The 21059-nt window shown below is 47.7% G+C and overlaps 1 protein-coding gene across 2 annotated transcripts in view; it reads right to left on the reverse strand.

Moving 5' to 3' along the window:
• Positions 1–21059, reverse strand: part of MDGA2 (MAM domain containing glycosylphosphatidylinositol anchor 2) — a gene marked incomplete at both ends in the record, with an annotated part of 211291 nt that overhangs the window by 84487 nt on the left and 105745 nt on the right. For both annotated transcript variants that reach the window (XM_084207384.1, XM_084207383.1), the window contains one exon: positions 8679–8948. In XM_084207384.1, the coding sequence (XP_084063510.1) occupies positions 8679–8948 (270 nt within the window). The remainder of the gene's footprint in view (positions 1–8678; positions 8949–21059) is intronic.

Here is a 21059-nt window from a genome sequence, read left to right on the forward strand (position 1 = left end):
CCAGTGGTGTCACTGGGTTTGGAGGCAGAAATCGCTTCCATTTTTCCTGATGGAAAGATATTTCCTCCCTGATTTAAAGTGGATATAGATGATGGATCATGGATGAGATCCCAACACATTCAAGTGAGGGTGAAATTCCAAAAAACTGCAGGAATTTGACCAAGAATAAACAGGGACAACTTAGCAGCTGGAATTTTGTCACTTGTAAAAACCCAAGCAAAAGAAAAAGGGGAAAAAAGCCAAAATATTTCCTAAGCTCCAAAATCCCAGCTTGCCAAGGCACGGCTGCATGGCTGGAGCAGTGGATTGGGGCTGCCCCATTTCACAAAAAAAAGGGAATTCAGGAGTCTAGTCACAATCCAGACAAGGACTGGGAAATAAATGAAACCCTTCAGAGAAGGTGCCACAACACCCAGTGGGCTCTGCACTTGCCAAACAAATTTTAAATCCTTGGAATGTTGCAGCTGGGTGTTTTCCAGGGTCTTTAAAGAGTTTAATTCCTGTGCCAGAGCTCTCCTCAAAAACAAACAAAAAAAAAGCCTTGCCCAGTTTTCCTGCCCCAAAGTGTTCCATTGGAAATTTTCCCTCTTTGTACATGAAACTCAGCCCTTCTCCCAGTCCCAGACAAACTCCCCATTCCCAAGGTTTCCATGCTGGACCATCCCTGTTCCTGCTTTTGGGGTGGCTCAGAAGCTTTGTTGGAGCTCAGGATTTCCCTAGAGCCTGGATTTCTTCCAATATGGGATGCATTTCCTTCCAACACTTTTCCTCCCACTCTTAAATACCTCAAAACTACATCAGGATCCTATAAAAATTCCCAAAATTATTTATCAGACTGGGCAAAGATCTAAAAATCCCCATCCCTGTTGCTTGATGCAGCAGGAAAAGTGTCTTAAACCACATTTCAAGGGCAGCAAGCACCTTGGGAACATCAGAAGAAACCACTGTGAGCTCATCCTTCTCCTCCTGGTTTCCTCCCCTGCCAAGGGCAGAAAAAAATTGGAAAAATTCAACTTTTCCTCTGCCAAAAAGAAAATGTTAGTGAAAGTCCCCTGATCTTGTCATGTGTTGTCAGCCAGGATCTAAAACAATATTTAAAGTACAGCACAAACTCTGCCAAAACAATTATCAGCTTTAGTAATTGATAACTTCTGCCAATCAAGAATAAGAATAACCTTTATCCTTGTCTCCAGTGGAATCCCAGGATCATCGAGGATGGAAAAGAGGTCCAAGATCAGAGTCCCAGCTGTGCCCCATGCCCACCTTGTCCCCAGCCCAGAGCCCTGAGTGCCACCTCCAGGAATTCCTTGGACACATCCAGGGATGGGGATTCCAGAGGACAGATATTCATGGAATCATGGAACCATGAAGGTTGGAAAACACCTCAAGGTTCATCCAGCCATTCCCCAGCCCTGCCAAGGCCACCACTGCCCCATGTCCCCAGGTGCCACATCCACAGGGATTTCAATCCCTCCAGGCATGGGGACTCCACCCTGTACCTGTGCCAGGGCTGGGGAACCCTTTCAGGGAAGAAATGTTCCCAAATATCCAATCTAAACCTCACAGAATCCCTGAGGCTGGAAAAGAGCTCCAAGGTCAGAGTCCCAGCTGTGCCCCGTGCCCACCTTGTCCCCAGCCCAGAGCTCTGAGTGCCACCTCCAGGGGACACCTGCAGGGCTGGGCACTGCAACCCTCCCTGGGCAGTGCCAGTGCCTGAGCCCCCTTTCCATGGGGAAATTCCTGCTGTGCCCACCCTGAGCTGCCCTGGCCCAGCCTGGGGCCGTTCCCTCTGCTCCTGTCCCTGTTCCCTGGAGCACAGCCCGACCCCCCGGCTGTCCCCTCCTGCCAGGAGCTGTGCAGAGCCACAAGGGCCCCCTGAGCCTCCTTTGCTCCAGCCTGAGCCCCTGCCCAGCTCCTCAGGAATTCTCCAGCCCCTTCCCATCTCCTCAGGAATTCTCCAGCCCCTTCCCAGCTCTGTTCCCTGCTCTGGACACTCTCCAGCCCCTCCAGGTCCTTCCAGAGCAGAGGGGTCCAGAACTGGACCCAGCCCTTGAGGTGCCCCAGCAGTTCCAGCACAGGGGACAATCAGGACATTCCTTCTCTGCTCCTGCTCCCATACAATTCCTGATCCAATTCAGGTGCCTTTGGCCTCTTTCCCACCTGGCCACACCTGGGCTCATGTCCAGCCACTGTCCCCAGCACCCCCAGGACAAAATGGGGAAAAATGTGTCCACCCAAACACAAGGAGAGGGATGAGATGAATCCCATCTCCTGAAATCCCTTCTGATAAATCCTTCCAGACACGAGGTGCCCAACAGGCTCCTCATGATGTGCTCCAGAGCAGCAAACTCCCTTCAAAATCAAATTCCTGCTCACAAAAATTCCAGGAAGTCCGAATGAAAGGGCAGAAGAATCAATAAACCATCTCTGTTTTTATTGGAGAGCTTTTTATGAACTCATCCACGACCCTCCAGCCTGGGAAGAGCTCACAGGCCTGAGCCTGTGGCAGATAATAAAAATAAATGGATTTATTCCACTCCAAAGCTCCACTTTTTCCCATATTCATTCCCAGAGCTGTAAACTTTTAAGGAGCACACTGGGAATTTATGGCTGTAGGAAGACCCTGGATGAGGAGATCAGGTTTGCTTGGTTCAAACCTTTTGAAATCCCATCCCAGAGGGCATCTCTCCATGGAGGAGATGCCTGAGGATATTCTCCAAGGCCTTCAGAATTCTCCAGCCAGGAAAAAAGATGGAAAATCAGAATTATTGCGGCTGGAAAAGCCCTTGGAGACCATCGAGCCAAGGTGTTATCCCAGCACTGCCAAGGCCACCATGGACCCACATCCCAAAATTTATTCCATTCTCCCATATGCTGGGAGCTTTTCCCAGGATACAGAAAGGAAAAAAAAGACAGGAAAAAAAACCCTTCTTCTCCAATATAGTGGAAGACCCAACATTTTAGGATTTTAGCATTCCTAACCAGCCCCAGATGATTCCAGGCAGTGACCACATGTGCCAGACCCACATCCCAAAATTTATTCCATTCTGCTTCCTGGGAGCTTTTCCCAGGATACAGAGAGGGAAAAAAAAGGATGTGAAAAAGCTCCTTGTGCCAGTTTCATGGAAAATCCAACATTTTAGGATTTTAGCATTCCCAACCAGCCCTAGATGATTCCATGCAATGACCACATGTGTCAGACCCCCATCCCTAAATTTATTCCATTCTCCCACTTGCTGGGAGCTTTTCCCAGAATACAAAGTAAAAAAAAAAAAGGGATGGGGAAAAAAAAGCCCCTTCTGCCAATTCCATGGAAAAAAGGAACATTTTAGGATTTTAGCATTCCCAACCAGCCCCAGATGATTCCAGGCAGTGACCATATGTACCAGACCCACATTCCAAAATTTATTCAATTCTGTTTCTTGGGAGCCCTTCCCAGGATAGAGAGGAAGGAAAGAATGAAAAAAGCTCCTTGTGCCAGTTTCATGGAAAATCCAACATTTTAGGATATCAGAATTCCCAACGAATTCCAGAAGATTCCAGGCAGTGACCACCAGTCCAGGTGTGCCATGGCTCACCCTCCTGCCAGGAGCGACCTGCTGGGTGACCAAACCCCAATTCCACCTCTGGGATCAAATTCCAGAGCCTCTCCCAGGCTCTGGTGCCCAGCAGCTCATGGGGGCCCTGCTGACATTTCAGTTGATGCAATCTGGGGACATTCCAGAGGTGCTGATGTCCAACCAGCCTTAATTTTATCCTTTACTCCTCTAAACCCCAAGGGAAATTCCTAAAAAGAGCTTTGGGATAAAGAACAGGAAAGCAGAAGGAAGGCAGGTGTAGAGAACAAAATCCCAGGATTTTTATTTAATTAATAAAGCAACAAAAGTTCATTAATTTCCCAATCTGAGCTTCCTCCTTCTTTTATTCCTTAATTTTTTTTTTTTTAGCAGTCACGCCTACAGTTCACACACAGTTTTTAAAGGGATAATCCAGAGGTACTTCCAGCAATCCTGGCCTTAAAAAGAGATTTCCCTGGAGTGCTTTTTGTCCAGAAAGAGCTTTTGTGCTGCTGTTGAGCACAGTCATTATTTTCTATTTCAACTGACAGGGAATCCCACCCCTCGGAAAAATTAACTCCAAGAATGAGGTTTCCTCTTCCCAGAAGGTGAAAGTCACCCAGGCAGAGACAAATGGAATTAAAAACGTGCTGCTGTTACAATGGCAGAGAAGGAAGGATCTGATCAAAATGGGAATGGGATTCCCTCAGGAGGGAATCAGTGGAACAGGATGTCCAGGAACGGGATGGAGTCCCCACTCCTGCAGGGATTTAAAGACCAGTGGATGTGGCACTTGGGGACGTGGTGGCCTTGGCAGTGCTGGGGGAGGGTTGGACTCGATGGTTTTGGAGGATTTTTCCAACCTCAGCAGTTCTGTGGTTCCATGATTTTCACACATCCTGCCACCCTTCCCAGCCCTGCCAGTCCTCTGGACTTTAAGGGCTGGAAAACATTTCTGTGGCTCTCCCTGTGTCCCAGACTGATGTGCAGGTGTCCTTCAAGGATGTTGTCCAGAATTTTCCTCCTTTACTGGACGGAGGAGCCACCTTGGAATCAGAGAATTCTGGAATGGTTGGAGTGGAAGGGACTTTAAATCCCATCCTATTTCCATCCTTACTATGGCCAGGGACACCTCCCACTATCCCAGGCTGCTCCAAGCCCCAGTGTCCAACCTGTCTGTTGGACACTTGCAGGGCTCCAGGGGTAGCTGGATCCCAGGTTCTCTGGGAATTCCATCCCAGCCCCTCCCCACCTTCCCAGCCAGGAGTTCCTTCCCAATATCCCATTCCATCTACCTCCTTACAGTTTAAAGCCATTCCCTCTTGTCCTGTTCACTCCAGCCAGGAATTCCCAGTTCCCAATCTCCCACCCATCCCTGCCCTCTGGCACTGGGAGCCATTCCCTGGCTCCTGTCCCTCTGTCCTTGTCCCCAGTCCCTCTCCAGCTCTCCTGGAGCCCCTCCAGGCCCTGCCAGGGGCTCTGAGCTCTGCCTGGAGCCTTCTCCTCTCCAGGTGAACATTCCCAGCTCTCCCAGCCTGGCTGCAGAGGAACTCCAACCCTGGGAGCAGCTCTGTGGTCTCCTCCAACACATCCACACCTTCTTTGTCCCAAGTCCCTCTCCACCTTTGAAGTCAGGTGTGGGTGGCCAGCAGCCACAAAAATAGGAAAACATCCAGAAAAAAATCATGGAGATGCTTCATTCATGGAATGAAGCACAGACAACAAATGCACACTCAGGTAAAGACACTGAAATTTAGAGAGATTTCAAGGGAAAAAATTTCCTTGGAGCCCTGCTGGTGCTTTGAGGGAAGATTTATTTCTGGGTCAGACTGGGGGATTATTGTTGAATCCTGGGATTCGGGGTGCACCTGGCACAAGATGGGAACTCCATTTACCAAATGCTTCTCCTGCCTGGCATGGAAGTTTCTATTTCCAGCAAATTCTCTTCTCTCCTCAGCTGCTGTGTGAAAATCCTGACCCACAACAGCAAAATGAGCTGAAGTGAGAGAGAAATGAGGCAAAATGCTGAGAAATAAACACACAAAGTCAACCCAAACTCTGCCTTTCTCTCATATTTCACTCCTCAACTCAGCATCACTTGCAACAAAGATAAACCCAAGGCTGGAACTGAGATTTTTTTCCTTCTAAAGGAGTTTTTCCCATTTAACAGGAATAATAAGGGGAGAAATATTAAAACAGGGGCTGGGAAGGAGCTGAGCTTCATTTATTTAATGTGTTCTTCTCATTGTGGTCCCTTCTCAGCATTAACAGGGCCACAGAAAAGAGAGGAAAAAGAAAAAAAAAAACACCTGGCGTGTTTTAATGAGACTTTATTCAATATCTAGCAGCTCCCAGGCATCATCTTCTATAAATAAAAATGGGAGGAAATATTATTATTATTTTTATTATGATGCCATGACTCATGGAATTTGTGTCTACAGGGATTTAGGGATATGGCTTTTCCTCAGAGCTGGCTGGTGCTGTCTGCTGGGTCAATTAAAACATTGAGGTTTCTTTTCACACCAAGGTCTTCCTCTCCTTTTCCTTATTCTGAGCTGTCTTCCACTCTCAATTCCCCTTCCTCACCTCCTCCCTATGTAAATCCCAGCAAATTAATATTCCTGAGCTGAGGAATGACAACAAAACCTCAGAGCCAAATGTCAGAAACTCATATTCAAAAAGAACATTCCAAATAAATCCACGCCCATCTCCTGATCGAATCCAGGCTGATCCAATGCTCCCTCCCTGACCCCCAGGACAGAAATAGCTCCTAATTCCTCATTCCACTGGAGACCAGGAGATGTTGGGCAGTAAGAAGTGAGCAGGGGTTGTGGCTCCCATGAAATATTCCCACATTGGCTCTTTATCCATCAGTTCTTCCTGAGTCTGATTAATCCCAGGTTACTCTTTCAAGTTCCTATAGCTTGGAGTTTATGTTTCACTGCCATTCCCAGATTAAATAGTGGAAAATGAGGTTCAGATGTAATGTTTGGTTCAGGGAGGTGAATCCTCTCTGATGATGCCAATCCAGCTCTGTATCCAAACCAACTCTCTGCATCCCAGGGGTTTTCCAGAGGGAATAAATGAGCAGGGAAAGATTCCCTCCAGCTGTTGTGCATGCCCCCCTCTTTCATTTTCACCTCAGACACTTTTCCTGATATTTCCTGGAATGAAAGCACAGGGATCAATCTAAAGCTCCCCACCAGGGAGGACATTCCCAGCCTTAATTTCAGGAACAGTTTCAGATAAGGAGGAAGGAAGAGATGAAGGAGGCAATGAGAACTCCAGGAGCTTGGGATGCATCCAAGGCCTTTGGTGATCATTTCATGGAACCATGGAATTGGAAGGATCCCACAAAGATCATGGAGCCCAAATCCTTCCCTGCACAGACCCCCCCAGCAATCCCACCCTGTCCATCCCTGGCAGCGCTGCCCAAACCCCCCTGGAGCTCTGGCAGCCTCGGGGCCGTGCCCATTCCCTGGGCAGCCTGGGCAGTGCCAGCACCCTCTGGGGGAAGAGCCTTTCCCTGAGCTCCAGCCTGAGCTGCCCTGGCCCAGCTCCAGCTGTGCCCTGGCTCGTGTCCCTGTCACAGGGACGAGCTGCTCCTCAGGAGGATGTTGAAGACCACATTAAAGTCTCCTCTCAGTCCCCTCCAAGCTGAACAAACCAATTTCTCTCCACTTTGCATGGAAAAGCTGCTGCATCACCCAAACACAAAAAGGCACCAAACCACCTCAGGGCTTTGATCCCAGCACAAGAACTCTGGAAGTCTTGGAAACCAACACTAATTCATCCCATAACTGATTAGAAATGATCAGAAATCCCGGAATGAGAGAATCATCAAGGTTGAAAGAGACCTTCAAGGTTTAGTTCAACCAGGACCATTTGGAAACAGAGGAAACCGCCACTGTTGAACATTGAATGTTGAATGTTGAACACTGAATTTTGAATATTGAACATTGAACATTAGATATTTAATGTTGAGCATTGAATGTTGAACATTAAACCTTGAATGTTGAACATTGAATGTTGAACGTTAAACTTTGAATGTTGAACAATGAACATTGGAATTTTGAATGTTGAACATTGAATGTTGAATGTTGAACATTGAACATTAGATATTTAATGTTGAGCATTGAATGTTGAATGTTAAACCTTGAATGTTGAACATTGAATGTTGAACGTTAAACTTTGAATGTTGAACATTGATTGTTGAACATTGAACATTAGATACTTAATGTTGAGAATTGAATGTCGAATGTTGAATGTGAAACCTTGAATGTTGAACAATGAACTTTGGAATTTTGAATGTTGAACATTGAATGTTGAACGTTAAACTCCGAATGTTGAACATTGAACATTAGATATTTAATGTTGGGCATTGAGTGTTGAATGTTAAACGTTAAACCTTGAATGTTTAACAATGGACATTGGAATTTTGAATGTTGAACATGGAACATTAGATATTTAATATTGAGCATTGAGTGTTGAATGTTGAACGTTAAGCCTTGAATGTTGAACAAAGAAAATTGGAATTTTGAATGTTGAACATTGAACGTTAAACTTTGAATGTTGAACATTGAACATTAGATATTTAATATTGAGCATTGAATGTCGAATGTTAAACCTTGAATGTTGAATAATGAACACGGAATTTTGAATGTTGAACGTTAAACCTTGAATGTTGAACAATGAACATGGAATTTTGAATGTTGAACACTGAACGTTGAACGCTGAACATTGAATGTTAGATATTTAATGCTGAGCATTGAACATCGAATGTTGAACAATGAATGTTGAATGTTGAATAGTGAATATTGAACACTGAATCTTGAACAACAAATGTTGAATGTTAAATAGTGAACATTGAACATTGAGTGTTGAACACTGAACATTGACTGTTGAACATTGAACATTGAATTTTGAATGTTGAACGTTGAATGTTGAATGGTGAACAATGAACATTGAATATTGAATAGTGAATATTGAATGTTGAACATTAAATGCTGGACATTGAACATTGAACATAGAACACCAAACATTGAACCTTGAATGTTGCTGTCCCACTGGACTGGAATAATCTTCCAGGAGAAAAGTCCATGGTTTTCCAACTGAACTCACCTCTCACGATGATGTTGGTGGACTTCTTTGCGGGATTGCCGACATTGTTGTTGGCGATGCAGCTGTAGGTGCCGGAATCCTCGGAGGTGATGGCAGGAATGGTCAGGGTGCCCCCATTCAGGACAGTCTTATTGGGCAGGACCCCCACAGACCTCACCCAGGTCAGGCTGGGCGCCGGCTCCCCCCCGGTGGTCACACACACCAAGGTGATGGCTTCTCCAGGGTTCACCACGATGGGGTCGTCCACGAGGAGCTTGATGGAAGGGGATGCTGCAGAACAACAGGGATCACAGAATCAGGGAGTGGTTGGGATGGAAGGGATCTTAAAGATCATCCCATTCCACCTCCTGCCATGGCAGGGACACCTCCCACTGTCCCAGGCTGCTACAAGCCCTGTCCAGCCTGGCCTTGGACACTGCCAGGGATCCAGGGGCAGCCTGTGCCAGGGCCTGCCCACCCTCCCAGCCAGGAATGCCCAATATCCCGTCTATCAGTGCCCTCTGGCAGCAGGAAGCCATTCCCTGTGTCCTGGCACTCACTGGTTTCTTGTTCCAGCTCTGACTGGTTGTTCCAGTAAGGAAAGGAGGAGATACAGAAAAGCAGGGAGAGTTAAAGCCATGGAATCACAAAATCATGGAATGGTTTGGGTGGATAGGGACATTAAATCCCATCCCACCCCTGCCATGGCAGGGACACCTCCCACTGTCCCAGGCTGCTCCAAGCCCCAGTGTCCAACCTGACCTTGGCACTGCCAGGGATCCAGGGGCAGCCACATTCCCTGGGCATGCAGAGGCAGGTAGGGATGGATGGATGGATGGATGGATGGATGGATGGATGGATGGATGGATGGATGGATGGATGGATGGACGAACAGCCCTGCAGCCACATTTGGGATGGAACATGCCTGTGTGTGGGACAGGTGCCAGCACACTGGTTTGGAAACCTTGGAAAGAGGAATTAGTCAAGAACATGTTTGGCATGGGAAGCCTGTTCTCCTCAAGTCAGATCCTGCCACTCATCCATCCCTCCTCATCTACCTTCTCCACAGTGAACTCCTGGGAACTTGGCTGCCAAGTGGGACAAATCCCTGGAGTTGGAATGCAGAGAGGTATCTCCCTTGGGACATCATCTCTTTGTACATGGAGAGACTGAACTGTTCCAGACAGAGGCGGTTTTCCCTTTTTGGGATGTACAGCCTTCAGCTCACACCTAATTCCCATAATTCCCATAAAATTCCCATAAACGCTGCACCTGTGACCAGGTGTAGTGGGAGCAGTCAGCACAGGTTGATGGGGAGATGCTGCTGACCTCAGAGAGAAGTGACTAAATTTAATTCTCTTTTCTTGTCTCTCCTTTTCCATGAAATATTTCCATGTGATAGAAGAGGAGAAAATGTTATAAGGGACAATATATGCAAATAATGCATATGCAATATAATAATGCAATAATGCAATATAAGCAAATGCTATAAGGGGCAATAAAAAGGGACAGGGCAGCAATTAATTGGAGAATATAGATTAAAATAAAATATGAAGAATATATAAATATAAATATAAATATAAATATGAATAATACAAAATCACACTCTGAGCTATGACATCCTATGTCCCCTGTGGAGAGGGATCCACCCTTGCTGGATCCAGGCTTTGCTCCAAGGCATCCTTTAAGCTGCATAAACGATGAACCAATGTATAAATATCCATTGCTAGGCCAGGAAAAGCAGCAATTCCAAAAAAAACCCCAGGAACGAAGGTGAAGGATTGACAATCTGGGCCAAGAATGCCAGCAAATGTGGTAATAAAAAGGGAAAGGCAATAAAAATGTTACATTCCAAAATCACATCCCCATCCTTGTTATTACAGGGAGATATTCCCGGGTGTTCTGCCTTAGATGGGAATCTTATTTCAATATTAAAGGAATACAAACCAAGCACTAGAGGCAAATACAAGAATCAGCCATAAAATCAGAGTTTGCTTCATTTGGGCTTCACCCAGGAGGAATTTGCTTTGTCTGCATTTGGAAATGGGAACACAAAAAAAAATGAGGAGAGCTTCCTTTGTATCTGTCCCGGCACTGGGAGAAGAGGGAATAGGATATTCATGGAATATCCTGAGTGGGGGAGGACCCACAAGGATTATGGATCCAGCTCCTGGCCCTGCCCAGACCCCCCCAGCAATGCCACCCTGTCCATCCCTGGCAGTGCTGTCCAAAGGCTCCTGGAGCTCTGGCAGCCTCGGGGCCGTGCCCATTCCCTGGGGAGCCTGGGCAGTGCCAGAACCTTCTGGAATAGTGGAACCTTTCCCTGCTGTCCATCCTATCCCTCCTGGACACAGCTCCAGCCACTCTCTCAGCCCAGTCCTTGGTCACCAGAAAGAATCTCCTTAGGAGAACAGAGATTCACAATCCAAGCCCTCTCTTCCAGTTCCTCCCATCTTTGGACTCCTCAAATCCTTCCCAGCATGAATCCCTGGTTCAGGTAATTTAAAACCAAAGGAATTGGGCTCATGGCTAAAAATCCAGACCCCAAACCAGTCAGCTCTGCCATCTGTGCCAGGGTCTCTTTGCTCACAACCTCTGAGCTCTTCTTCCATCAGCTGATGCCTCCAGCAGATGATGGATCCCTGGTTTGGAATTCCAGCTGGGAAACTGGGAATTATGCCATGTTTTCTGCATAAGGAGGTTTATTTTTGGAAGAAGGTGTCAAAAACAGGGATCTAGGTACAACCAGAACCTGTGGGGTCATCACCAACACCCAGCTGTCGTCTATTTCCCTCTCCCTTCCTCCCTCCTGGGTTTCATCATTTCTCTAAACAATTCCAGCAAGGAGCTGCTCTTTGCTCCCACTTCCCATCAAATCTCGAGACAGGGAACAAGGGAACCACGGATAATCCTTCACAACTTGAAGCAAAAGATAAAAGCACCAACGTCAACCCAAGCTGGTGGGGCCATTTCCATAATCCTGCAGATGAAAGGGAGCCCTTTGCCATCCTTCAGGAACAAAGTGGGATGGGATAAAAAAAGCTGGGACACATCCCTTTCATCCCAGCACTCCAGACAGAAAGTACATGGAAATGAGGGTTGGATACGGCAGTTTCCCTTTATTTACACCACCAGTTTCACTTTCAGCTCCAATCCCAAAAAAGCAAACAGAAATCCCTGGATTTCTGCAGCCACAGACACGGCAAGCTGGATTTAATCTGAATAATATTAAGAAATTTAGGAAGGTTGTTGAGGTTTTCAGCCAATAGGACTCAGTGGAGGAGATAAAGGGTCAAACTCCTCTTATGAAGGGAATATTCCCAATATTCCAAATATTCACGAATGAGCCTTAAAATTGATATTTCTCTGCTTAAGGAGAAAAGAATAAGGAGTTGCAGTCAGGGAATCATAGAATCCTGGAATGGTTTGGATTGGAAGGACCTTAAATCCCGCCCAGTGCTACCCCTGCCATGGCCAGGGACACCTCCCACTGTCCCAGGGTGCCCCAATGTCCAACTTGGCCTTGGGCACTGCCAGGGATCCAGGGGCGGCCATGGGAACATGGGAGAGGTTCATGCATGAAAGCCCATAAATTCCAAGAATTCCAAATGCAACAAAACCATCCCTGCCAGAAGGAGTCAGGACTAAATGGGGTCTGTTATCACTCTCAAAGCCTCTTCCCAAGCTGAGGTCTGTCCTAAGTGACTTCCAGGATTGAGGAGGGGAACACTGGGCCATGGAGCATTGGCCAGCAAAGCTTCTCCCAGCCACAACCTCCAACCCAGCAGAGCCTCAGTCAGTCAACATTCCCAGTCAAAACCTCCCTTGGACTCCGTTAGAAATAATAAAAATCATCATCAAACAATAGCAAGCTCTGGGAAACACTCCCAAAACTTTCTGAAGCACAGTTTCCAAACATCCCATTTGCACACCACAGGGATGCCTCCCTGTCCTGAGGGCTCTGCCTCACCCCTGCCCTTTGGAAGTCGGGGTTTACCAGCGCCAATCCCACATTTTGGAGTCAGGCTTGGCTTGGCAGGGGACTGTCAGAACCCAGGAAATTTCTCTGGCTGCCCTGGAGGACTTGAGACCCTGACAGGGGGCTTGGAGACCTTGGCATGACGTCAAAAACACCTGTGCCTTGGATTTGAGCCCTTGGAAACAATTCCCAATTCTATATGAAGAATTACAAGTCAAGACAGTTTAAGTAGAATAATAACTAGTTTGTCACAGGGTGAAAATGTAAAATTTTGGGGTTTTTAGAATGGGTGTTCAGGAGGCAAGATGGAGGAATCTGGGCATGTCCTGTCCTTCTCCTTCTTCTTCTTGCCTTCCATCTTCTTCTGTGATGGTGGCACTTCTGGATTGGTTTAAGGTAGAAGCTCACTGTCTGACACAGGTGATGGGTATTGGGAAGTTACGGTAAATAATGTACACGTAGTTTTTAGTATAAAAAGCTATCACCACCCCAAAGTGGTCAGCGTGCCTCAAGTCGACCTGCCAGACAGACCTGTGGTGGGTCAGAGAAGGAATGCCAGAGAAAAGAAACAATAAACAACCTTGAGAACGAGAACTAAAGAATCCTGACTCCTCCTTCGACAGCCCGGCTGGGAAGAGAGGCTCGTACTCATCTCAGAGCCACTGTGAGCAGCAGAGATCCCGAGAGGGGACAAAGAGAGCGGCAGAGCCCCTGGGAGCTCCTCCCCTGGCAGAACAAGGCCCTACTGATGCGAGGGAATCCACCCCGCTCCCATTCACGCCGCAGCTGCAGCCTTGGGAAAGGGGCTCCCATTCAGAGCTTCCGTGCGGGAGCGACGGACGGCGGGTAGGACGGTCGGGACGGATGGACACCAGAGATCTCGGAAGCCGGGTCTTGGAAGTTGTAGTTTATCGCACAGGGCCTGGGTGGTTTATTGCAAAGAGCTGCCAGCCACAGCTCAGAGCAGGCCCGAGAGAGGGAGGGAGAGGTAAAGAGAGAGAAGGCAAGAGCGTGTGTCCAACCCAGGAAATTCCTCTGGCTGCCCTGGAGGATTCGAGACCCTGCCCAGGAGGCTCAGAGACCTTGGCACAGAGCCCAAGACCCCTGTGCCTTTGATTTAGCCCTTGGAAAAAATTACCAACCTTTATATGAAGAATTACAAGTCAAGAGAGTCTAAGTAGAATAATGGTTAGTTGTTCACGGGGTGAAAAATAGATTTTTGGGGATTTTTAGAATTGGGATTCAGGAGGCAAGATGGAGGAAACTGTGTGTGTCCTGTCCTTCTTCTGCTTCCTCTTCTTCTTGGCCTCCATCTTCTGGGTGATGCTAGCATTTTTGGATTGGTTTAGAGTAGAAGCTCACACAGGTGTCTAACATAGGTGATAAGTACTGGGAAGTTATTGTAAATGATGTACACGTAGTTTTTAGTATAAAAATACAGCACCGCCTCTGAGGCGGCCAGAATGGCTCAACCCAATCTGCTGGACAGATCTACAGCAGGTCAGAGAAAGAATGATAGAGATAAGAAATAATAAACAACCTTGAGAACTAAAGGATCCTGACTCCTTCTTTGATGGCCAGGCTGCAAAAGAGACTTGTACCCATCTCAGAGTCACTGTGACCAGCAGAGATTCTGAGAAGCGTGGTAAAGAGGATGAGAGAATAAGGAAGAGTAAAAAGAGACTGAAGTTCCTGTTACAATACCATGAATCATCTTCTGTGCTGAGTATTCTGATTCTCACTAACCAATCTGGTACAATACACAAATCCTACAGCATTTACACACAGCCTATAGGAATCATTACATTCCCATGCTGTGTTCCATTTTAAACCCTAAAAACTCCTCTGTGGGCCCCTTCTGCCAAGCTGGCAGGGTCTGCTCTGCCCCTTGGAGCTGTCTGCAAGCAGAGGGTGTTGTTCCATCCAAAGGGGATCACCTTCAGCTGGCCACACCATTTTTTTCCAGCTGTTCAGTAACTGAGGTATCTCAAAGCTGCTTTCATTTCAATCTCACTTAGAGTTTCCATATCCTCAAAATCTTTTGCCAGGCAATCATATTTATAAGGCTTTCCTGTTTTATCTTCCCCAGCATCACATCCCGGGATTTCAGAGCTGCCTGGGGAGCCAACGGCACCGGTGACAAAGTGCTCTTGGAATTATGGTGGGTCACAAGGCCCAGCCCTGCTGCTCCAGGCACTACCAGGAGTTTAAATGGGAATTACATCCATTTTTGTGGCCTCGTGTTAAAGGCAAGCCAAGCACCGGTGGCAGATGGATGGAGATTGATTAGGAAATTAATAATTAATGGCTCCAACATAGCCCAGTCCTCACAAGGTGCTAAACCAGCAGGAAACACCCTGGGCTTGATAAATGACTGGGGCAAGGCTTTCTCAGACTGAGCACAAACCAAGCACTCCTCAAGTCATCGTTAACACGCTTAATTAGAACAGCCTGCCAAGCACTTGGACCAGAGAAGCTGTGGCTGCTCCATCCTCGGAATGTTCCAGGCTGGATGGGGTTTGGAGCAGCCTGATCCAGTTAGCAAGGTGTCCCTGCCCTGACAGGAGTGTAATGGGATGATCCCAAACCAGCAGGAAACACACCCTGGGCTTGATAAATGACTGGGGCAAGACTTTCTCAGACAGAGCACAAACCAAGCTCTCATTTAGTCATTGTTAACACTCTTAATTAACCAGACTAATTAAGGCCAAGCACTTTGGACCAGAGAAGATGTGGTTGCTCCATCCTTGGAATGTTCCAGGTTGGATGAGCAACCTGGGAGAGTGGAAGGTTTCCCTGCCCTGCAGGAATGGAATGGGATAATCCTGAAGGTCCCAATCAACCCAAACCATTTTGGGATTTATTCAAGGATCAGATGAAGATGTTGAGGGAATTTGAAGGGGTGGAGTCTCTGCTGCTGCCTGGGATGAGGGGGAGGAAAATCCATCTGTCATTCTCGGAGCAGCCTGAAAAAATCCACTGCCAACGTGTCATAATTACAGTGAGACAAATAGAGGTATTTAGGCTGGATGTATGGAATTGAGGAAATGTCACAATTGGCTTTAGGGATTACTGGAAATGCAGAAGAAACCCAATAATTTAATAGCAATATCAAAGTACAGGCAGCAAGTCATGTCCTTGACAAGGCTCTCAGCTGTGATGAATGGAAATGAAAGGACATTATTTCCTCCAGTTTGGGGCATTATTTGAAAGGCAGAACCGAAGTAATAGAACATAATTGAATTATATTTTTATATCCATTGCTGTGTGTGCATCCATTTCATTTACAGCCAGCATTTCTTGCAGGAACACAAAGCCAATATTCCTAACAAGACACGCAGGGCTCAGAGAGGAAGGGTTTGAGCTCCCTGCCAGGCTGGAAGCAGCATTCCTGTAACTATTTACTCCAGAAAGTTCAAACAAGAGTGGGGTGGAATGCCCAGATTTTGAGTTAGCATCAGAAAAACACAGAATTGGGATTGGGAGGGAGCTTAAAACTCATCTGGTTCCACCCTATGGCAGGGACACCTCCCACTGTCCCAGGGTGTCCCAGTGTCCAGCCTGGCCTTGGGCACTGCCAGGGATCCAGGGGCAGCCACAGCTGCTCTGGGAATTCCATCCCAGCCCCTCCTCACCCTCCCAGCCAGGAATTCCTTCCATGAATCCAACTTAAATCTCCCCTTCTTCAGTTTTTCACTGTTATTTTACAGGGCAAAAATAAACTATTTGTTGCCCACCCTGCAATAGGGCAGGTGCTTACTTTTCATCATCAGGCTTTCAAAAAACTCAAATTACCCCCCAAAAAATATAAACCCGGGGGAAATAAAAGAAAAAAATCCTAAAACTGAACAAGTGATGAAAACCTTTTTTACATTTTTTCTGTGTTTATTCCTCTGCTGCTACAGAGATCCCAGTGGAAGTTGCACACCACGTGAAGAGAGGAGAAAATTCTTCAGCTAAACAGTTCTGAAGTTCTAGAACAGTTCTAGTTCTAAAAATCTGTGTTTAGGCAAATAAAACATATTTATCTTACATCTCATAATTTTTTTTTTTTTTTACTTTCTCTTTTTTCCTATTTCCTTTTCACTGCCTTTAAATTTCCAGCACTTCCAGGTCAAGAAGAAATAAAGAGAAGCCTCTCAAATTCCAGATCTTTCAGATTTGTGTCCTTTTTTTGACTTGATACATGGAATAACTGAGGTAAAATATTCCCAAAGCAGCTTTAAGCATTGCAAGTGCTTTAGGATCATCATGGAATGGTTCCTCATGGAATGGTTTGGGTCGGAAGAGACCTCAGAGATGATCTAATCCCAACCCCTCATGTCATGGCAGGATTTAGGGTTTTCCCTGGCACACAGGAGAGATTTCCAGCTGGTAAAATACCTGGATCTGTTCTGGGGAAAAGGGGTGGCTCCCCCCACCCAGGGCAGGTGTCCCTTGATGGCCAGAGCCACCCTTGTCTGTGTCCCTGAACCTCCCTCTGGGGTCCCTGAGCAGTCACTGCTCCTGTCAGGGATTAAAAAGGAAAAAAAAAAAAAAATCCTATTTTTCAGTCTGCCCTGAGCCTGTCCCTGAAATAAAGAGGCTTAAAGTTGAGGCAAGAGCAAGATCGTTTTGTCCGGGCACCCTGTCAAAAATGGAAAATTCTGAGGTTCAGGGAGCAGAGAGGGGACTTACAGGATAGAAATAAAGAATGGAATGATCAGAGAATTGTAAATTGGAATATCCTGAGTGGGAAAGATCCACAAGGATGACAGAGCCCTGTCCCTGCCCAGACCCCCCAGCAATCCCACCCTGGGCATCCCTGGCAGCTCCTGGAGCTCTGGCAGCCTCGGGGCTGTGCCCATTCCCTGGGGAGCCTGGGCAGTGCCAGCACCCTCTGGGGGAAGAGCCTTCCCTTAAAATCAAAAACTGCAAACAAATACAACTACAAATCACATTTATGAAGGTTTTTCAGCTGAGCTCAGTGTTTATATGTTGCCATACATCCACACATGTCAATCCAGGTATCCCTATCCCATTCCTCACTGGAATTTCCCTTTTCCCCCTTCCTCTAACTTTTCCAGAATCCCTCTGCTTTTCCAGCCGGGGGGCTGCAGCTCTGCTGACTCACATCTTTGTGCTCCTTTTTCTCAGGATTTCAGCTGCTCAGAGTGACCCCAGATGTGTGCAGGTCTCTTTTCCCAGCCCTGCTGTCAAAGAGGGAGTCAGGATTCTTCTGTTCTTATTCTCAAGGTTGTTTATTGCTTCTTATTTGTAAAATTCTTTCCCTGGCCTGCTGGGGTCTGTCCAGCAGGTCAGACAGGGGCACACTGGTGTAATCCTTTTATACTAAAACTACATGTACAATATTTACCAAAACTTCCCAATGCCCATCACCTGTGTCAGACAGTGAGCTTCTACCTTAAACCAATCCAGAAGTGCCACCATCACAGCAGAGGATGGAGGCCAGGAAGAAGAAGGAAGAAGGACAGGACATGCCCAAATTCCTCCATCTTTCCTCCTGAACCCCCATTCTAAAACCCCAAAATTCTACATTCTCACCCTGTGACAAACTCACTGTCATTCTACTCAAACTTTCATGCCTTGCAGATCCTCATATAAGGTTGGTGATTTTTCCCATGGGTCAAGATCAAAGGCACAGGGGTCCTGGGCTCTGTGCCAGGGTCTCTGAGCCCCTTGCAGGGACTCAAGTCCGAGGAATCTCCTGGGTTCTGACACCTTTTCTCCTGGGTGCTCTTCCTCTCCCTTTCCCAGCCCTTTGCTGCCTCGTGGGTGGGCTGGTGCTGCCCCTCAGACCCAGCAGTGGCGTTGAGGATTCCAGCAGGAGGAAGGGAGGAGGATCTCAGCTTCCCAAGTGCTTCCTTGCTGCTTCCACTTGGGACAGGCTGCAAAATCTCCCAGCTCTCACCCTGGAGGGATTCATTCCGTGGGGTGTAAGAGCCTGAATGAGGGATGTGGGGCTCCAGGGGCTCTTCCCAATGCAGTTTATTCCATCCAAGGTGTCCCAGCAGCCCAGGGCCGTGGGTGACAGAGCTGTGCCCACAGCTGTCAGCTCCAGCTGCAGGCAGCCCTGCAGACCCTTAGTTTAGGTTCCAGTGCATGATTGACTTTTCTTTGCTGAGCACCTTCCCACAGCAGAGCCAATCCATCCCTTCACTGTTACCTCCAGCCCATCCCAGCTCCTGTCAGTGCCACATTCATGGGGCTGCTCTCCAGTCACTCACAGTCAGCACATTGCAGCTTCAGCCACAAGTTGTTTTTCAGTTTTCTTGCACTGGGAAATTCTGAGACCTTTTTTCTGCTTGCCACATTTGCTGCCTTGTTTGCCTGTGCTCTCTTCCTGCTTGGTAAAAACATCTTCTTGTTTGGGCTGGGTTTATCCTTTGCTCTGAGCCATAAAACCCCTTCTAACTCACACAGCCTTTGCCTCCTTGGTTAGCCAGCAAGGCTGGCTCAGCAATTCTTTTCTTCTGTACCAAAACTTGCTTCCATCTCTATTCCTTCTTCAGACTCCACATTCAAAAATCTTTCTGCCAGGCACACACATCTGTGAGACTTTCTTGTCAAACTTTCATCCTTCCCAACAGTGGGGATTTGATCCAAAGGTGCTGAGGGAAGTGGGCTCCTCCCTTTGGCAGCTTAAACCCATCGTGGCATTGCCCCTTCCCTGCTGAATTCCCTGCTGAATTTAAATCCACGCAGGATTAAATCCATGCAGGATTAAATCCATCCCAGCCACACCAAAGTCAGGCCTGCAAGCTGAGGTCGTGGATCTAAGAGCCCCTAGAGCACAATTCCTGCTTTCCAAAAATAGAAGGGATGAGTTGTTCCTCAATTCCCCGAGTTCAGCTCTGCCTGAACAGCTCCAGACACCTCAGCCCAGCCCTGCTGCAACAGCAACGTCCTAATTAGTGGATTAGGGATGGCTGGCTAATGAGGAGCTGCCAAGGAGGCACCCTCAGGCTTCTGGAGGACACAGGAACAAACATCAGCAAGGGAACTGGGGTCCAGGGATGTAGGAAAAGGGAATTTGTTGGGAATGCAGGGAAGCAGCTCTGGTGGGACCTGCTGTTTGTGGGGCTGGGAATGTGGAGAGCTCTGCATTCCCACAGGGCTCAGCTTCTCCAAGGAGATCAGCAGGACCTGGGGACACTGGCATGGTGTGACCCCCAGGGAATAAAGGAAATGTTCTTTCTACCGCCATGGAATTGTTAGGGTTGGAAAACGCCTCTAAGACATCAAACCAGCCTGGGCAAGGCCACCACTGACCCTGTCTCCAAGTGCCACATCCACAGGGATTTAAATCCCTCCAGGGATGGGCACTCCAAACCTCCCTGGGCAGCTGTGCCAGGGCCAGGGAACCTTTCCCATGAAGGAATTTTCCCAATATCCAACCTGAGCCTCTCTGGGTGACACTTGAGGTCATTTCCTCTGATCCTGGAGCTTTTTACAGGGAAAATGGGAGCCCGACCCCCCGGCTGTCCCCTCCTGCCAGGAGCTGTGCAGAGCCACAAGGGCCCCCTGAGCCTCCTTTGCTCCAGCCTGAGCCCCTGCCCAGCTCCTCAGGGATTCTCCAGCCCCTTCCCAGCTCCTCAGGGATTCTCCAGCCCCTTCCCAGCTCCTCAGGGATTCTCCAGCCCCTTCCCAGCTCCTCAGGGATTCTCCAGCCCCTTCCCAGCTCCTCAGGAATTCTCCAGCCCCTTCCCAGCTCCTCAGGGATTCTCCAGCCCCTTCCCAGCTCCCTCAACCCTTCCTGAGACAAGACACCCACATTCCAACTGCCAAGGGAAAAAGGACAATTCCTCATTCCATGCCAGGACCAGATTCCCTGTCAGCCCTGCAGGGAGCCAAAACCAGCCAGGATAATGGGGTTGGTGGGGCCAGGTTTAGACCTGATAAAAAACAGGACTGGGGGAATCCCTTGGGATCCTTTCCAGCTTTATTTCCTACTATTCCTTTTTGCTAAGGAATTGTCCTGGAAAAGCTGTGGCTGCCCCTGGGTCCCTGGCAGTGCCCAAGGCCAGGTTGGATGGGGTTTGGAGCAGCCTGGGACAGTGGAAGATGTCCCTGCCCATAGAGGGGTGGCACTGGGTGGGATTTAATCTCCTTCCACCCCCAACCATTCCAGGACTCCATAAAATCATCCACCTGCAGTGCTCAGCTTGGAGCACCCTCAGGATTTCCAGCCCCTTTCATGCAGATCCCACTCACCTCCCCCCAACAATGCCAGGAAATGTGAAGAGAAATATTTTTTCCACCTTCCATAATTCCCTTTGCGCTGCATTGTCTGACTGACGGGAAACAAAGCGAGTTTATCGTGACAGGCTTCAGCCTAATCGAGGGATTAAAAGTGAATTAAGCCCTTTTTAATTTGTCTCCCACCACATGCCCCAGACAGAGCAGCAGCTTCAGCTGTGATT

The sequence above is a fragment of the Fringilla coelebs genome (genome assembly GCF_963513975.1).
Source record: "Fringilla coelebs genome assembly, chromosome: 6".
NCBI classification, from domain to species: domain Eukaryota; kingdom Metazoa; phylum Chordata; class Aves; order Passeriformes; family Fringillidae; genus Fringilla; species Fringilla coelebs.